General features: G+C 50.3%; 1 protein-coding gene across 1 annotated transcript; it reads left to right on the forward strand.

Annotated features, from left to right (window-relative positions):
• The first annotated feature begins 3148 nt into the window (after positions 1–3148).
• On the forward strand, positions 3149–17488 carry LOC118588776 (angiotensin-converting enzyme-like protein Ace3). The gene is made up of 15 exons (XM_036195319.1): positions 3149–3248; positions 3342–3478; positions 3851–4009; positions 4255–4342; positions 4460–4603; positions 5373–5564; positions 5646–5743; positions 5831–6003; positions 6301–6524; positions 6668–6812; positions 8738–8836; positions 9001–9123; positions 13586–13770; positions 14218–14581; positions 17323–17488. Exons 1-15 carry the CDS (start codon positions 3149–3151, stop codon positions 17486–17488), a joined length of 2397 nt encoding a protein of 798 aa, XP_036051212.1.
• The last annotated feature ends 38 nt before the right edge of the window (positions 17489–17526 follow it).

The following is a 17526-nucleotide window of genomic DNA, read 5'->3' on the forward strand; positions in this document are numbered from 1 at the left end:
CTAGATTGTTCCGGTCCAAATACCACACACTTTAATTCCCCTCCCCACCCTCTTCCCGACCTGTGTTTTATAAATTGTTTGCCCGACAAAGGTCATTGTCACGTAACCTTCTTTCCTATTTTTATAAACTACAGAAGTTCATGCTGCCCTTCAGGGCTGTGGGCAACGTGAGGTCACCAGACTGAGGGCAAAAAATTTCACCATGTAGTTACCCTGGCAAAGCCTTATGTACTGGACATGTGTGTGCATGCAAGTGTGTGCACTCACAAGCTCAAGCACCCAGGTTAGAGCTCAGAAGACAGCTTACAGGAATCTGTTCTCTCCTTCGGAAGGAATCTTTGGACGGAGCTCCCAGTGGTCAGGCTTGCACATCGAGAGCCTTACCCACCATACCCTCTTGCCAGAGCCTATCTTACTTTGTTTTCGTAGTATGGAGGGCAGGGCACATGCGCATGCAGATACCATGGAGCACTCGTAGAGGTCAGGAGAACACCTGGTAGAAGCTGGTTCTTTCCTTCTACTGTGTGGGGCCTGGGGACCAGGTTGTCAGGCTTGGCACCTTTACTGAGTCCTTCGGTCAGCCCTCCACTTTAGTTTTTGAGACAAAGCTTCTCACTGAACCAGGAGCTTGCCAATTCCACTAACCTACTGGCCAGGAAGCCTGAGAGAGCCTACTGTCGCTGCTCCTGCCGGATCTGGACATGCAATGCCGTGCCCAGCCTTTATAAGGGATCTGGGGATTTGAACTCAGGTCCTTAGACTCACACAGCAAGCACTTTCCCAATGGAGTCGTCATCCTAGCCCCCCCCCTCACACTTTGTGAAACATTATAGTTGTTTGGGACTTTTTGTGTCTTGAGACAGGAGCCTTGCTATGTAATCCAGACTGATCTCAGATTCTCAGTTCCCTGCCTCAGCCCCCTGAGTACTGGGGTCATATGCATCTGCCAACATTCTCAGACGTTACACATGTTCTGACTCCTGTTTATGCTTCCTTGGGTGAGTGAGGAGGGGTAGGGGCCACCTGAAAGTTGGCAGAGAAAGAGGAGGTAGTGATCCTCCTGCCTCACCATCCCAAGTTCCGAACTATAGGTGTGAACCACCACACCAGGCCACCTGGCCAGCACATATTTTTCATGACTCATCCATGTTTTTTTTTTTTTATTTTAAATTGCGCTTATTTATTGGGGTTGCTTACCACAGCACACCTGGGGAGGTCTGAGGACAACTTCAAGGTCTTTCCTTGGTGGGATCTGCTCCATTTCACTGTCTCTGTCATTGAGCATAAGCTCTGGAACCAGAGCATTTGAATTTGAGTCCAACTTTCATTGTTTGCTGCTGTGTGTCTGTGAGCGAGATCCATAGCCCCTCTGCTTGTCTCCATCTGAAAATGGGGTGTTGATCAAAGTGCCTACCTCGTGGGATTGTTACAAGGACTGTGATGGTAAAAGTCCCCTCACAGTGAAATCCCCAGTACCTAGAAAGTTCTCCATAGGGCTGGCTATTGTAGCCACAATTGGCCTTAGATTTTCTCTTCTGAGAAGATTCACTTATGAGTCATTTACATGAGCTGCAGAGGTAGCTCAGTCCATAGAGTGCCTGCCTAGCATTTACAAAGCTCTGGATATAATTCCCTAGCACCACATAAACCAGGATTGGCAGCTCAGGAGAGAGGAGGAGGTTCAAGAGTTCAAGGCCATCCTCAGCTAGGAAAGTCCAAGGCCAGACTGGGCTCCAAGAGACCCTTCCTATAAAGGGGTCAGGGGTGGGAGGAGAGAAGGAAGGAAAAAGAAATCAAGCCTTCTGGCTTCCGGCTTTATGAAAGATGTCACATCTATACTGTAGGAGGTGACTGGCTGCTGGACCCAGGTACCAGTATTGCAGCTTTGTGGCAGAGGCACTGTGACCTTCCTGACGTGGCCAGGAGCTCACTTCTCCATTGTATTCTTTGACTACTGTCTGAAGAGTCCCTTTTCTCCTTTTCTAGCTCAGCACTGCATTTTGCATTTGCTGGGCATGGTGATACATGCCTTGGATTCCTGAATTCCCTTGATTAAGGCAGAAACATTTTTAGTTCAAGACCAGCCTTAGGCTACAGAGCAAGACCCCATCTCAACAATGCAAAAATGTATGCTTTTTTCAGACAGAGGTCTTGCCATTCACCATCATGCCTGGTGCCCCAAATCCTGTTTTAATGTCTCCATGCTTGAAGCAAGAAGGGCTTAACCAGCCCAACCCCCTTTCCTCAGATTTTAAATATTTTGACAACAATGACTAATATTTGGGGGTGTAGTTATATGGTTAGTTTCAGTGATCATGGTGTCAGCACATGTAAAAGGGGTGGGTGGTCCTGGGCTGAGGGTAAAGGAGTCTGAAGGTACAGGGATGTGAATCCAAGAAGGAAATCCTAAAGTACAACAGATTGGGCTGCTCTCCCCAATTCTATGCATCAGAGTACTTTGGGAGTCACCAAGAGCTGGCAGGGAACAGAGTCTCATGGTTGGTTTGGAAACCAATCTCAGGTATTCATGGAAATGGACCCTGAATGGAGGGGACCAACCACACCCCACAGAGCCCTGATGGCTTCTACTAAAGCAGATATGGAGGGAAGAGAAAGGAGCCCTGGGGTTGATCACTTGTCTCCTGAGAGAAAAAGGCCAAAAATATGGGTCTAAGAGGCCAAGTTAGAAGAACCTGGGAAGACAACTAGGTTTTTAGAGTCTAAAGACTCAAAAATGTAACTTCTGCCCATGTATCCATTCATCCATCCATCCAACAACCCTCCCCATCCAACATCCCACTTACTCAAGTGACCCCAGCCTTTGAAGAGGGATGTCTCATCAGTCCCTAGCCAAAGCCCAGGGTTCCTCCAACCCCAGGCAAAAGTGACCAAATAGAATAAGTTCTGGCTTAAAAGTCAAATTCTCCTCTTAGATCTGCCACTAGCAAGCCATGTACACCAAGTCACATGACTCTTCTGGACCTCAGATGTTCCTCATCTGCATAATGGGAGCAGTTGCACGAGAAGCTGGGTGGGCAGTCTTTCTATTCTAACATTCCATGGTAGACCCTTTGGCCCCTGATGTCACAAATATGGAGCTGACTCGTGATTGGCCATTGCCTCTCCCGGCTCTGCTGTTCTCTTGGTCATGGGAACAAGATGGACTTGCCCTGGACCTTCCCTTCTTGTGCTCCTCTGTTATGGACAGCTCTTGTCATGGCTCAGGACTGGGGGAGAGCCAAGCTTAGGTACGGCTGGGACCTGAAGGAGCGTAGGACCAAGTAAAAGGACTGGGAAGGGGCAGTCTCTTCCCCAGGCCCACATGATCCCCTTCCCTGCAGATGAGTTCTACAATGAAACTCAGGCAAGAATGTTCCTGCAGTTTTATGAGCAAACAGCCCAAGTTGTGTTGAGCGAGTTCATGGAGGCCACTTGGAACTATGTCACCAACATCACCAGGCAAAATCGAAAGAACATGGTGTGGTACCATTTCTCCCTAGATCCTCCCCTCCCCCTGATCTTCTTAGAGATTCTGGAGGTTGGGGATCATAGTTCCTGCCCTGTGTCCATAGTATGTGGAAAGAGGGACACTCCAAACCATACATCAAAGTGGGCTACTACCTCTCAGTGGCCTTGAATTTTCTTTACATACAAATTTCTGGATTCTTTGCCCTTGCAAGTTTTACCTCCTTGCTTTTAAGGACTTTGAACATCCTCTCCCTTTTAGCAAATCTTCAATGATTCTGGACCCTTAAAGCGGGCTTTTTGAGGCTGTGGCCTCGGAATTCAGTGTGGGACCCGTACTGCATCCCCCAACCTGCCACAATCAATATGATGACCTTCTTTCCAGCTGCAGAAGGAGGTGGAGAGGTCTCAGTTCATGTTGTACTTTGGTACCCGAGCCCGCTTGTTTAAAACAGACCAATTCCAGGACCCGGAAGTGAAGCGTATGCTGAGTAAGCTGCAGAATGTAGACAAGTCGGCCTTGCCCACGGAGGAGCTTCGGGAGGTGATAGACAGATCCCTAGGCCTCCAAGCACACACTTTCTGCACCCCAGGGGAGGGTGGGTCAGGTCTGCCTGGGAACCAAGAGTATCTGGGGCAGGAGGGGGTGTTGATGGGTGGAACTAGAGCTTCTTCTAGGGGAGGAGGGGGGTACTTTAACCAGGTCGATATCTCCTAGCTGGTGGGACTAGTGTTGGGAGTGGGCCCATGGGCATGGGCCTTCCCTGGGTGACACCTGCCCCTCCCCAGTACAACAGACTTCTGACCTACATGGAGACAACATATAGTACAGCTGAAGTGTGCCTGAATGAGGGTCCCTGCTTGTCTCTGGAACCTGGTGAGCAACCAAGCCCTGCCCCTGACCTCAAAGGTGTTCTTTTGCTGAAAAAGCACCTAGGGTGGGTGAGAGTAAAGATAGGTATGGTGTCCTATGTGGCTCCTATTCTGGGCACAGACCTCGAAGAAATCATGGCCACCTCCAGGGACCAGAAGGAGCTCCTATGGGCCTGGCAGGGCTGGCGGGATGCCGTGGGTCGCCAAATCCGTCCTATCTTCGAGTACTATGTACAGCTCAGCAACCAGGCTGCACAATATAATGGTAAGCAGGCTGAGCATGATGTCTTAGGTCAATGCCCAGGAAAAGAAAGAAGCCAAATCTTCAGAGGGTGCAAGAATGGGTGTGAGCAGTGTGGGGGAAAAATGAGCCTTGTAACTGGGTCCTGCAAATAAGATAGAGTCTTCACTGTGGGCTGGGTGCTGGGGAGACTCTGAGACTTTGTAAGTGAAAAGACAGATGTCTGCCTTATGGACTTCCTCTTGGCAGTCTGATTGGGAGGTGAAGCTCATTCAGCACACACACATCTCTAATGCCACTTAATATGATGCCATGGAGGAAGGGGCTGCTTGGGTTAGAGGGGGAAGAGGAGAGCTTCAGATATGGTCAGGTCTCTCTGACATTTACTCATGCTGGAAAGATGAATAGCAGACCGGCAGGAAGAAAGAAAGTATCCGCACAGAGACCCTGCACCACAGTGGGAGGAAACCAGGGTTTTAGGAGATCAGAAAGAAACCCACATGACCACAGGGCTTTGGGTGATTTGGGGTTTGGGACATGGCCATATGAAAGGATAGGACCTTACAAGGCATGACCAGGAGCTCCCACCGTGGGAGTCACTCAATGCTTTCCACCTCTGAGTGAGTCTAGGGTGGGCAATGCCTTGGGAGGTTGTGTTTGCACCTAAGACCCCCCGAGGAGAGGGGAGGTAGAAATGATTCCTTGGAGCGTGTCTGGGTCTCCTCCTTGCCAGCTCACTGGGTGTATGGTGGTACAGAGGATGAGCACTGGTGAGTTTCTCCTCCTATCTTAGGGTTTGAAGACATGGGGGCTTTGTGGAGAGCCAAGTACGAGTCTGAGACCTTGGAGCAGGACCTGGAGCAGCTCTATGAGGAGCTGCAGCCGCTCTACCTGAATCTGCATGCCTATGTGCGCCGCTCACTGTACCATTACTACGGGCCTGAGCTCATCAACCTGCGGGGGCCCATCCCTGCCCACCTCCTGGGTAAGGGCCAGACTGGTGGCCGAGGAAGACAGGCAGGAAGGCCACTCTTGCCTCTCCTTAAACCCTTCTCCCCCTTTCCAGGGAACATGTGGGCTCAGTCATGGGAAAACATCCTAGAGCTGGTCCTGCCCTACCCAAAAAAGCCACCTGAGGACATCACAAAGATCATGAAGAGCCAGGTCAGTGCTGAGCCTTTGGATGTCCACATCCCACAACCACTTTGGGCGAACAGGCAGACAGAACCATGGGACCTCTTTTCCCCACAGCACTGGAAGCCTGAAAAAATGTTTCATGAGGCTGACATCTTCTTTACCTCTATGGGATTGCTGCCTGTCCCACCTGATTTCTGGATAAAATCAATGCTGGAGAGGCCAGTTGATGGGCGGGATGTGGAGTGCCATGCCTCATCCTGGAAATTCTACAGACCTGATGACGTCAGGTGTCTACAGCCAGTACCCTACTCTCACCCGTCTCCTTTTTCTCCACTGGCCATGTAGCAAGGAGTGGGTTGGGGAGAGGGGAATGAGACTCAGAAGCATGGCGAAGAAAAGTGGATGCAGACAGGAACAGACGTGGTCACTGGGTGGATACAGGGTCTAGAGTGGGAAAATACGGTAGCCAAGGCCCTCTGGTCTCCAGCTTGATGGCCTCAATGCCTTCATGAGGTTTGAATGAAGAAGCTTTGAGTGTCTCCAGGGCATCCCCATGCTCCTTGACCCCTCCCCTTTAACCCTAGGGTAAAGAAGTGCACCGAGGTGACCATAGAAGACCTGCTCTCCATCTTCCACCAGATGGGCCATATCCAGTACTTCTTGCAGTTCCAGAACCTCTCTATAATCTACCAAGAAGGGGCCAGCCCAGCCTTTGAAGAAGCTGTGGGGTCAGTGATCACCCTCTCAGCCTCTTCCCACAAGCACCTGATCACCAGAGGTCTGCTGGGACATCAGTACCTGGATGCAGGTGATGGGGATCAAAGGGATAATGGAAGGGCAGCCTGAGCCTGGGGCTTCAGCTAGGGAGAGGGGGACTAAAGTCCTCAGGGCAAGGCTGAAGAAAGGGAGGACCAAGAAGCTGTCTCCTGATTGCCCCAACCCCATCCCCAGAGGAAGAGGTCAACTACCTATTAAGCATTGCCTTGGAGAAGATTGCATTCATCCCGTTCAGCTACATGGTAGATGCGTTCCGTTGGAAGGTCTTTGATGGCACGATTCCGAAGAACGTCTACAACCAGGAGTGGTGGAACTTCAGGTGGGAAGGTGGATGCCTGGCGAGGGTGCAGGTGTTGATGTCCTGGGAAGCCGAAGAAGCCATGCCATGTGTGTTGTTTGCTGTCACCGGGCAAAAGCATACAGACTGAATGCATAGAGCCTGCGTGAGGCCTCACTCTGAATCTGGTGCCAACAGTGAGCAGGTCTTTTAACTTCCCTAGGCTTTTGTCTCATCTGTGAAATGGGGACCCTGGCAGTGGCTCTAGCTGCTCTGTGAGTGACCAGGAGTCTCACACCATGAAACCATCTAGGCCTCTTCGAGAACAGAGCAGTAACTGGTGTGGTGGCACATACCTGTAATCCTAGCACCTGGGAGGTGGAGGCAGGAGGGTCAGGAAGCAGGAGGAGAGGACAGGGTCTTGCAGGCATGGCTCGTTGGCTACATAGCTGGTTGGAGGTCAGCCTGGACCACATGAGATTCTGTCTTCAAAAGACAGATGCAAAAAAAAAAAAAAACCCAAAAGTCCAGAAATAACAATGACCAACAAGTGGGCCTATACTGCCTGCTCCCTCCACAGAAGGCCAGGAGAAGGGATGGCAGAGGCCTGAGCACTTTGCTTGTTGGAAAGAGTTTCCATGGGAGAGAGGCAGGTAATCACCCCAACACACATGCATGCTGGAGCCTGAGCATCCCCAAACTACAGAAAAGCTCAGCAGCTGTCAAGCAGGTCAGATGACTGGACAGAAAAAGCCCATAACCAAGGCTTCTTCATGTCTATCAGGCATCAGATTACCGAGTCCAAGACTTCTGGACACACAAGTGGCCTATATACAGCTCTGCACCAGGCCTTTGTGACCATTTAGATCTTTGCAACTGCCCTATTGGGTGCCCTGGCTCAATGTACTTTCAGCAGCCAACACTCAGGGGTCATATAACCAGCCCAGGGTCACACCATATCCTAGCACATGACAGAGCTGACTGCCTGTACCCTCCAAGTGTGGCCACGCTAGCCATCAGAGCATCCAATAGGGTCCCCTTTTCCTGCTCTATCACGCATGCCCACCATCAACCAGCCGATGAAACCCAGGAGCAGAGTGAGGGCTGCCATTCCTTGGGTTGTAAAAAGAACCTTCAGGAAAGATGCCCCCAGTACTCTGTTGACTCCAGAGACTGATCAGAGGTACCAGTGAGCCAACAATACGTCAACAAACATTCTCGTAGGAATCTCCTCCCAGAGCTGGGCATTTCATCTGTTTCACAACTAAACTCAGATTCCCTCAGCTGTGTGGTCTCCCACAGTCACACAGCTCAGAGGCCCTGCATCAGAGCTCCAGGTGACTGGAGTCTGCCAGTGACTTACGTCCTGTGTCTGTGACTTACGTCCTGTGTCCTGTGACCAGTTCCCTGGCCTTAAAACTTTGATCTGTAAAATGGGAACAGTACTAATCCTACAACAGCACAGGGACACTCCTGGGGACAGAGTTTCTTTGTATAGCCTTGCCTGTCCTGGAACTCACTCTGTAGACCAGGCTGGCCCGAACTCACAGAGTCCTGGAATTAAAGGTGTGTGCCACCACAGCCGACTTTCTATTTTCTTCTTAGCACGGTTTAGATTACATGACCTGTTACCAGTCTATGTCTGACTCTCCATCATTAGGATAGATGCAAGCAAGGACCTGACCTCACTCTCAGTCCCTTGATGGCATCTCCAGAGACCAGGCCAGTGTTGAGTGAGAGGGAGTCCATGTGAAGAGCAGCTGACATGCTCAATCACTGTTAACCACTGTTACTGCAATTTCTGAATCTTGATTCCATGTGTTCACACTTGTCTAGTTAAGGAAAATGCACTGAATGGCGTCTGCAAGCCAGACCTAGATTGGCTGAACACACACGTGTTTCAAACAAGAAAAGGCCCTGAGAACCTTCCAGGATCCATGGCCACACCCCTGTCTCTCTCCCACCAGGTTGAAGTACCAGGGCCTGTGCCCACCTATTCCTCGGTCAGAAGATGATTTTGACCCAGGGGCCAAGTTCCACATTCCTGCCAGCGTGCCCTATGTCCGGTAAAGGTCTGGGCCCTGTTGGGATCTGGGAGACACGGGGGCTGGGTGGAGATGTTCCAGAAAGTGTAAAGATGGGCTCCTGTGACCACTCCATGCCCCAGCAGGTCTGGGCTTCCCACCCCGGGCCCATCCTCTGCAATCTGACCTCTCCTTCCTCTACCCAGGTACTTCCTTAGCCTAATACTCCAGTTTCAACTTCATGAAGCACTATGCAGGGCCGCAGGCCACGTGGGCCCTCTGCACCGGTGTGATATTTTTAACTCCAAGGTAGCTGGGAAGATGCTGGGGTGAGTGTACACCCCTCATTTTCCCTCAGTTCCCACTATCTATCTCCAAAGGAGCCTGGCTTCAGACTCTCCCTCCTCATGGGGCCACCTGCACCCCCTGAGCAACTGGACTGAGCTGACATTCTGGTGGAAGTGCCTTCTCACGCTCGACTGCAGTTTCCTATATTATTAACACAAGCTCATTTTTTTTTTTAAATTTATCTACTTTACATCCTGACTGCAGCCTCCCCTCCCCTCCTCCTTTCACTCTGCCCCCACAATCTACCCCTCCTCCATATTCCCTCAGAAAGGGGCAGGCCTCCCAAGGGCATTAGCAAAGCCTGGCCTATCAAGCTGCCATAGGACCAAGCACCTCCCTCCCCTCTATTCAGACTGGAGTGGGTGGGCATGGGAGTGGGCATGGGAACTGGAGGGATCGGGCTTGGGGCATGAACAGAGAGTGCTGAGAGAGATGACTGGAAATGAGGGCTTTATAGAGTAGGGTAGAAGCCTGGTGCAAGGGAAACTTGCATGAGTCTACAAGGATGGCCCCAGCTAAGACTCCTGGCAGCAGAGGAGGTATAACCTGAACTGGCTGTCCCCTGTGATCGGATTGGTGGCTCCGGGAGTCATGGGAGAGCCTTCATCTAGTGACTGATGGAGGCAGATACAAGCCTGGTTTTTGTACCCTGGTGTGATCAGAGACATTTTAAGCATGCATACACATTCACATGTACAGTCAATCAACTTGTCTCCTATGGAAAGCTAGGGCCAGTGTCCTGCCTCAGCCTTTAGCCACCAGAATCCCCTCCCTCTATCCTTGTGAACATCTGACCATCCTCTCCTTTGGTCATTTGCCTTTCCCGACTCTTCCCTGAGATGCACAGCTTGACTCCCAGGCCAACTGAAGTTATTTTTACTCCAGCCTCATGACACACTTCTGGCCAGCCTGTGGTGCGCTCTAAGCTTCCACTCCAGTCTTTTCTCCTGCGTCTGGTGTCTAGCCCATTCCTTTCCAGATCCGTTGTTGTGGCCCTGGTTTTTGGCCTCGACGCCAACTTGAAGGGTAAGTAGGGGACCTAAACTGAACACACAAAGTGTTCTCTGTGATAGGTGGACGTGGACTCTGGATTCTTTTCCCATGTTTCACACTCGAAGCTCTTGACTTTGGAAGGCAGAACATTGTCATTGACTGTTTACAGAGAAGTGACTTCATGGTGTGTTCATTCATTTAGCAAGAAGGAAGTTCATGCTTTGAATCCAAAACAGTTGCAATCAATAGATGGTTCATCTGTCCCCCTGCTTCACTGTGGACACTCCTGGTCTGAGAAGGGCCTGAATTCCAGGCTTGGACACCACTCTCTGGGCAGTGGCAGAAGAGAGGCTTTAAAGAAAGGGTGTCACCTCCATCAGTCTAGAGAGACAGGCCCTGGTGACGTCACACCAGGTCTTCTAGTTCCAAGATCAGCTCTCCATTCACTGAGTTGGGGCATCCACCCACTGGCCAGGTCTTTGCCCTCTTGACTGCTGCTGAATTTGGTCTGTTTCTTTAACTATTTAAGGTCACTTTGAGCTTTGTTTCTGCCTTCCAGAGGATTAGCAATGCATGACCTAACATCCCCTGCTTGGGTTTTGGATATTTTAGTTAGGCTGGTTTTTTGAGACATGGTCTTATAGTATAGATCAGGCTAGCCTCAAACTTGAGATCCTCCTACACCTGCCTCCCTGGAGTGCTGGGATTACAGGCATGCACCACTATGCCTGGCTTTCTTTATATTCATAATGAGTTTGTCTATGGCTTCTCCATCTGCTTTGGCAATCACTGGGCCACATAGAGAAAAAGGACAGGTCCTCTGAGCTGTGTTTCTAGAGAAGACTGGTGGCATGACAATCACCCTCTCTGTCAATTCTCCCCTCCTTTGTACATAGGGAGAGGTTCATAAGTGTACATATACAAGTGATAACCTGACTGGCTATCACTCCATCCCTGATTTCTCTCTGGGCTCTTCACTCAACCTCTAGCTGCTTGTCTTGTTCATTCAGTATTTACTTACAACATGGCTGATTAACCACCCTGTGTCCAGCAGGGGGCAATAGACCATGAAATAAATGAATCCTCTAGTATTAACGAGGAGGCTGAAGAGCAGAAAAGACTTCAGTGAATATGTCAAGGGTTAGGAGGGTTAGGAAGCTCAGTCGGAAACCAGAGAGATGCCTATCCCCAGATGCAGACATGGAAGAAAAAGATGTGTTTTCTTCACATCAGCTCACTTCTAACTCCCCTTCATCCCACTTGCTTGGTGAGACATTTGACCTCAGTCATTCTCCTTACTTCTCTCCTCCACCCCACCCAGCGTAAACAGGATTCCGTATTTGACTTAAACCCAAAGAACGTGACACTGTTCATCAGTCCCCTGCTTCACTGTCTACACCCCTGGTCTGACAAGACCCTGAATTCTAGGCTGAACACCTTGTACACCATTCTCTGGGTAGTGGACAGATGAGAGCCTTCTAAGAAAGGGGGTGTCACAAGCTTTGGGGGATGATTAACTAGCAACAGAGTGGAATGCAAGAGAAGGAGGGGAAGGAAGGGGAGGGACTTTGGAGGGAAGGGGGTGGAAAGCTGGAGTTACCAGGCCTGCCTTGACAGCCACATAATATCCTCATGGGAGAAATGACTCATTTTGTAAAAGAAAAAGTTTATTCACAAAACAGCCAAGTGCAAGGAGTCAGAGACCCAAGTCCCAGCACACTGAGGATAGGGTGTGAAGATATTTATGGGTTCTGGTGAGGGGAAAGGTGATTGGATGTTAAGAGAACACGAAACAGCGGAAGTCTGGAAGGTTTTCTCAGGTTTCCCCAGGTTCAAGAGGATGGGGTAGAACAGGAGAGACGGAGATTCTTCCCAGTCTTCTGCCTAGTAGCTAGCTTCCATGTGCTTCTGCTATCTGAACCTAATCTCCATGCAAGTACTAGGCTAGTTCTGGTGGGAATAGAGAGTTAAAGTGGACCTCAGGTAGTCTCTTAAAGTCTTTTTAAGAGTCATCTGTGGACTTACCATTTTGGAGGCTGAAGCAGTGCCAGAACCAGTGCTACCACCCTTCATTGGCAGCTTGCTCGGAGCTGGACTCTGCACACATGTCCCACAGCCTGCAGAGCTATTTCTACACAGGCAGATTCCCAGTAGTCAACGCCATCCTCTCAATTGTGTGTGGTGGTACAAGTTTGTACTTCTAGCATCCAAAAGGCTGTGGCAGGAGGATTTCGGGTTCAAAGCCACCCTTGGCTACATAGTGAGACCCTAGCCCACATAAGCTTTTTCCTTTACCCAGGATCTGAAAAGCTTGAATCAGCTGGGAGTCATGATTTTTTCCTTTTATTCCACTCTTAACAGCTCTGTACCTTTATTCTCTAGTATTAAATCTTAACAGATTTTCCCTCGGTGATCTCCTTTCTTTTTCCTTTTTCCTTTCTTCCTTTGTTTCTTTTCTTGAAATTCTGGGAAAATCAAACCCAGGGCCTCACACACGCTAGGCAAATGTGTCCCATAGTTTCTGCCAAATCTCTGCTGGCCTTCAGTTCCTACGTCTGGCTCCAGTCGTTTATGAACTAATATGCACAAATCCCGCAAGTTACCAATTCCTCCATCAGCATGTGATGTGATACTAACTACAGTGAAAGGCATCATGGGAGGTCATGTTAATGATAAGGAAATGAAGACTGAGAGAGGTTAAATGCCTAGGGTTATGTGGTCTATAAGTAGCATTGCTGGGTTTTGAACCTGGGCGCCCCACACAGTGACCTCTAACCTCCCATGTCCCACCTCTTTCCTGACCAGACCCTGGAACAGCAAGTTGAGAAGTAACATCTGCCCAGTACTGTTGTTTGGCAAGGCCAGGGTAAAGAGCCTGGATCCCTGGCTTTGGCACCCTCTGCACCCTCTCATGGTGAATGCAGTGGGCCTGCCATCTGCCACCAAACCCTGGGTGTGCCTCAAGAGAGCTGATATTTGTGCAGCCCTACAGGTGTTACACAGAGACCCCCCCCCCCCCAGGCTCCCAGCACTTGAATTCTCTCAATCCTTCCCTATGTGGCCAAGAAAGGACCAAAGGGCTGTTGCTACCTCAAATACATCAGGGTAAACAGAGGCTCAGACTGGCTGCCTGTTTGAGTTGAGAATAACAATGCCCCAACCAGCAGCCACAGTTGGTGCTTTTGGCTTCCCAGAATGCTAGCAACCTTGTCCTGTAACCCCACTTATGGAGATGAGAATGGAGCCTCAGATGAGTTATTTGTCCAAGGTCTCTCAGGAACAGAACTGAGAGACACACCCAGGTGAATCTTGCTTCCGAACGAGTGATCACATCTACTGTGCTGAGCTCTGGGGTCCTGGATGGCAGGAATTAGAGTTGTGTATACTGAGAGTTCCAGCAGCACCTGCTGATACTCCCACACGGCCTCATAACTGACTCCACTCCTGCAGGGATGTCCTGAAGCTGGGCTCCAGCCGGCCTTGGCAGGAGGTCCTCATGGAGATGACTGGAGAGCCCAGTATATCCACTGAGGCCATGTTGGCCTACTTCAAGCCACTGCTGAACTGGCTGGTGAATGAGAACGTGCAGCAAGGGGACATCCTCGGCTGGCCAGACTTCAGCTGTTCTTTTGAAGGTCGGACAAAACTAACTTTGGCTCTAGTTCTGAGGCAGCTTGAGGCCCTGCCCTATCTTGTTCTGGGTTGATCCTAAACTCTGTGAGCCAGCACAGAAATAGAGTTTGGTGACTCTCACATATACCAGGTCTGGAACAACCTCAGCCAGGTCTACGGTCCATACAAAGTGGCTTTCCTTGCACATCATCCAGCAAGACTGCCAAGCTGGCCTCTGGTCAGTGGGCAGGAGCTCCCAAACTGGGGTCTGTGGGTTATGTCACCCCATCCACCTACATCTTCTCTTCCTTCTTTGTCATGCTCCCTCACTGCAAGGCAATTCCCTCACCTGTGGCCTGAGGCTGAGAGAGAAGACAGTGGCCATCAGGTCTTTTCTGGCAACCACAGGAGACCCTAGGGCCCCTTCCTTGGGCTTTCTTGCTCTATAAGACTCTATTTTTTTTCCACAGAAAAAACCACAACCAGAAAAGTGTCATTCCTGGGTATGCAGCTGGTGCCTGACCGAGCACAGCTTGGCCAGTGGGTGCTGCTAAGCATTAGTTTGGTCATGCTCCTCTTCATCCTGGGGCTGGGCTGTAGGCTGCACTACTTGGAAAAGCAGTCACTGGACAAGGACACTGTGATTCTCACCACTCTGCCTTATACCTACTTTCTGGGCATAGCCATGAAACCCCACCAGGCAGCCCAAAAGCAGTGGATCCTGCTAAGCCTCTGCTTCGGCCTCATACTGTGCTCCATTGGCCTGCTCATTTGGATTCTCACCCAACACCAGAGGAAGCCTCCATGGATGACAGCTGAGTCACAGAGCTGGGAGTACCCACCATAGAGACTGGTGAGATTGGGGGACAGGGCAGCAGGATGGCTGAGACAGGATGAAAGCCAGGGAGGCTATGGTCTGCAGGCACAGTGCCCAGCTGTAATCGGGTGCAGCTGTGGCAGATCTGTGACCATGTGTGACTGTGTTTGCAAAGCTATGAGGCAGGCACAGGTGACTGACCTTGTGTAATCAGTGTGTCCTGGGTTCCAGGCCGACCAGACTTTTCCACAGTGTCTGGAAAACAATGTTTTAGTAAGTCAGTGGCTGTGTCCCTTGGAAGCAGCCTCTACACCAAGTCATACCGAGCACTGATTTTCCACACACCCTGGTGTGTGTGTGTGTGTGTGTTTTCAGGAGCTTAGCTATGCGGCTTGGCTAGGGCTTCAGGATTCAAGGAATCTTTAAAGAAAGATCCTGCTGCAGTCTGCTTATAAACTGTCCTTCAGCAGAACTAGGCATTCCTTTACGAATCGCTGATACCCAGTTCCTAAGTCCTGTGTTCTGTATATAGCCTACAGCACTCTAATGATCCTTCATTGTGCCCTTTCAGTCTGCATAATCTAGGCCCCAAAAAGGCTCTTTGTTTGACCACCTGAAATGCAAGTAACCTCACAAACTGCCCCATTGCTCTCCCCAACCCAGCCCAGCCCTCACGAATGGAGACAGTGGGTAGCTGGGCACTGAGCCAGGCATGATTAATGATTGACTTCTTTAATATTTAAACAAAGCTCATCTCCAGTCACTCTGCTCCAGAGATAGCCTTGTTCAACACACACACACACACCTGCTGCCTGGCCTGTTGCCCTGGAGAGAAAGAACAGGGCAAACAACACCTTTCCAGCTCAGTGGGGGAAGGAAGAACAGGAAGAAGACAGCGTGAGGAGGGTATTTGGGATTTGATGTTCTAAGGCTAATCCTGGGAGGAGGAGGGGCCCTTGCCACTGCCCTTTTCAACCCATTCTCTCCAGCCTCCTGATCACAGTGATACCTCACTCAATATTTCAGGTAAGTTAGGGCTGAAGATCCAGGGACTCCTGGGAAGCCTGAGAGTCAATATTTGACAGAGATAAGGGGAGATTTGAGAGGACATGGTTATAACCAGAAGCCACAGAGAAGAGGCACCTGCTGGCCTAAGCATGAGACCAGCTTTCCTTATAGTATATATCTGAACTCAAATGTCACAGGTTGAGGAGACTCAGTAAAGACTGGGATCCCTGATTCCTGTCGCTGCCCAGAACTCTAGACCTTCTCCCCTTGTTCTTCCTAATCTAAAACACTTCCTACTCCAGCACCAGTCTCTACAGCACCCTGTTTGATGTCTCTATCACACATTCTGCTATTTATTTATTACTACAATGCCTTTATTGGTCTTCACTCTTAGCTGGTAGGTCCACAAGGCTTAACGTGCGTCAGGAGCACTCTGTGTAATGTCTGATTGGCACAGGCCCTGGTTCACAATGGGGGCTGGGAAAATGTTTGAATGAATAAGCAAATGAATGACCAGCTCACTGCCCAGATCCAGCCTCAGAGCTCAGCAACCCAAATACTGACTGTCTGAGAGACACTGTCCCCACCTCTCTTCCACAGCCAGCCTGCTCCCCACATTCAGGGACAGCCAAGACACCTCTGCCCCCCAGAAGGCCATGCTTGGCAGCCCTCTCATCTCTCAGCCACTGTGGCCGAGGTCCACCACCAGGTATTGTGACTCTGTGTGGCACAGGCACATCCAGCCCAGGACTCCATGCCTCCAACCTGGACTACAGCAGAAGCCTCACTGAGCCTCCTTGGCCATCTACCCTCCCCCATCCACTTTGTAAAATTTATTTCTGCCAGAATATTTGCTTCAAATGTCTTCAAATTTCCTTCCGAACATGAAACTGCTCAAGAATTCAGCTGTCCGTCAATTAAATCTGGATGTTCAAATTAGCGTGGGAGGCTGTTTATCAGTTAATGTTTTGTTGCTTTTCTGCATTTCCACCTTTCCCATCACCCAGCTCAACCCCTTTGCACTGATACCATCCTTGGGCCTTTGCCTAAGGTGCAAGCTGCCCTTTGAATGCTTGCTACTAAGACATGGCTCAAAATTGGTCTTGGGACCTTCTGTAAAGTTCCAAGTCCATCAAGGTGCTTAGTGAGTGATGGTCCTTCTTGCCTCCTCTCCAAAAAACCTTTTTCAATAAACTTTATCTCATTCCAATTTGCTTCTTCTAGCGTGCTCATTTTTAATCAGTACTCAGACACTTTTATCAGTGGCCACTTGCTAATAGGTAGTTCTAGATATGTTCCTTCTTGAAGATCTGCCTGTGAGCAAAGAGCTCTGAGGCCTGTGAAGAAGATGCCGAATATAACATTTTTTGTACACCTTCATGTGTATCCTACCTCATCTTCCTAAAACAGGCTCCAGCTGGATTTTCCACAGATGTGCATGGACACTGGAAGGCATTTGTGGACAAGAAGCCAAGTGTCCTGTTGCCACAGTCAGGTCCAGCAGTCAAACCCTGGAGATAGCCTAACAACTTCTGCCCTTCCCTGCCTGGGAAACTGCCCCTCAGTACCAGAAGGGGTTCAAGGAGATGCTGAGGCCACTGGCCATTTGGTCATGAGCAGAAGTTCTTTAGAGCATCCCAGGTTCAGGATCCCTGCCCCTCTCCCTAGCACGATTCACAGCCCCTTCTGGATCAGAGAAGTTGTCCCGGTCCTGGACCCCGCCTTGCTGCTGTCTCTTGGCTTATTTCAGTACCACGACGCGGACAGCTCCCGGGCGCGAGCCTTGTGAGGGAGGAGGCGCGCTGAGCCCGGGGCGGGGGAGGACCAGTGAGGGCGGGGAGGGCAGACGCTGGAGCGCGGGCGGGGCCCGACGGCCCTCCCTGGGGGCGGCGCCCACCCCAGCCCGGTGCCGCTGAGCCCCAGGACTGACGGAAACATCAGGAGTCAGGTCGCG

The sequence above is a fragment of the Onychomys torridus genome, chromosome 8 (assembly GCF_903995425.1).
Source record: "Onychomys torridus chromosome 8, mOncTor1.1, whole genome shotgun sequence".
In the NCBI taxonomy this organism is placed as follows: domain Eukaryota; kingdom Metazoa; phylum Chordata; class Mammalia; order Rodentia; family Cricetidae; genus Onychomys; species Onychomys torridus.

What these genes read in the sequence shown, in the direction of transcription:
- LOC118588776 (XM_036195319.1), top strand. Translation starts at nt 3,149, where the DNA reads ATGGGAACAAGATGGACTTGCCCTGGACCTTCCCTTCTTGTGCTCCTC. An exon ending in CCACGGAGGAGCTTCGGGAG is followed by an intron (nt 4,010 to 4,254) that starts GTGATAGACAGA and finishes GCCCCTCCCCAG; the next exon opens with TACAACAGACTTCTGACCTA. An exon ending in ACATCAGTACCTGGATGCAG is followed by an intron (nt 6,525 to 6,667) that starts GTGATGGGGATC and finishes CCCCATCCCCAG; the next exon opens with AGGAAGAGGTCAACTACCTA.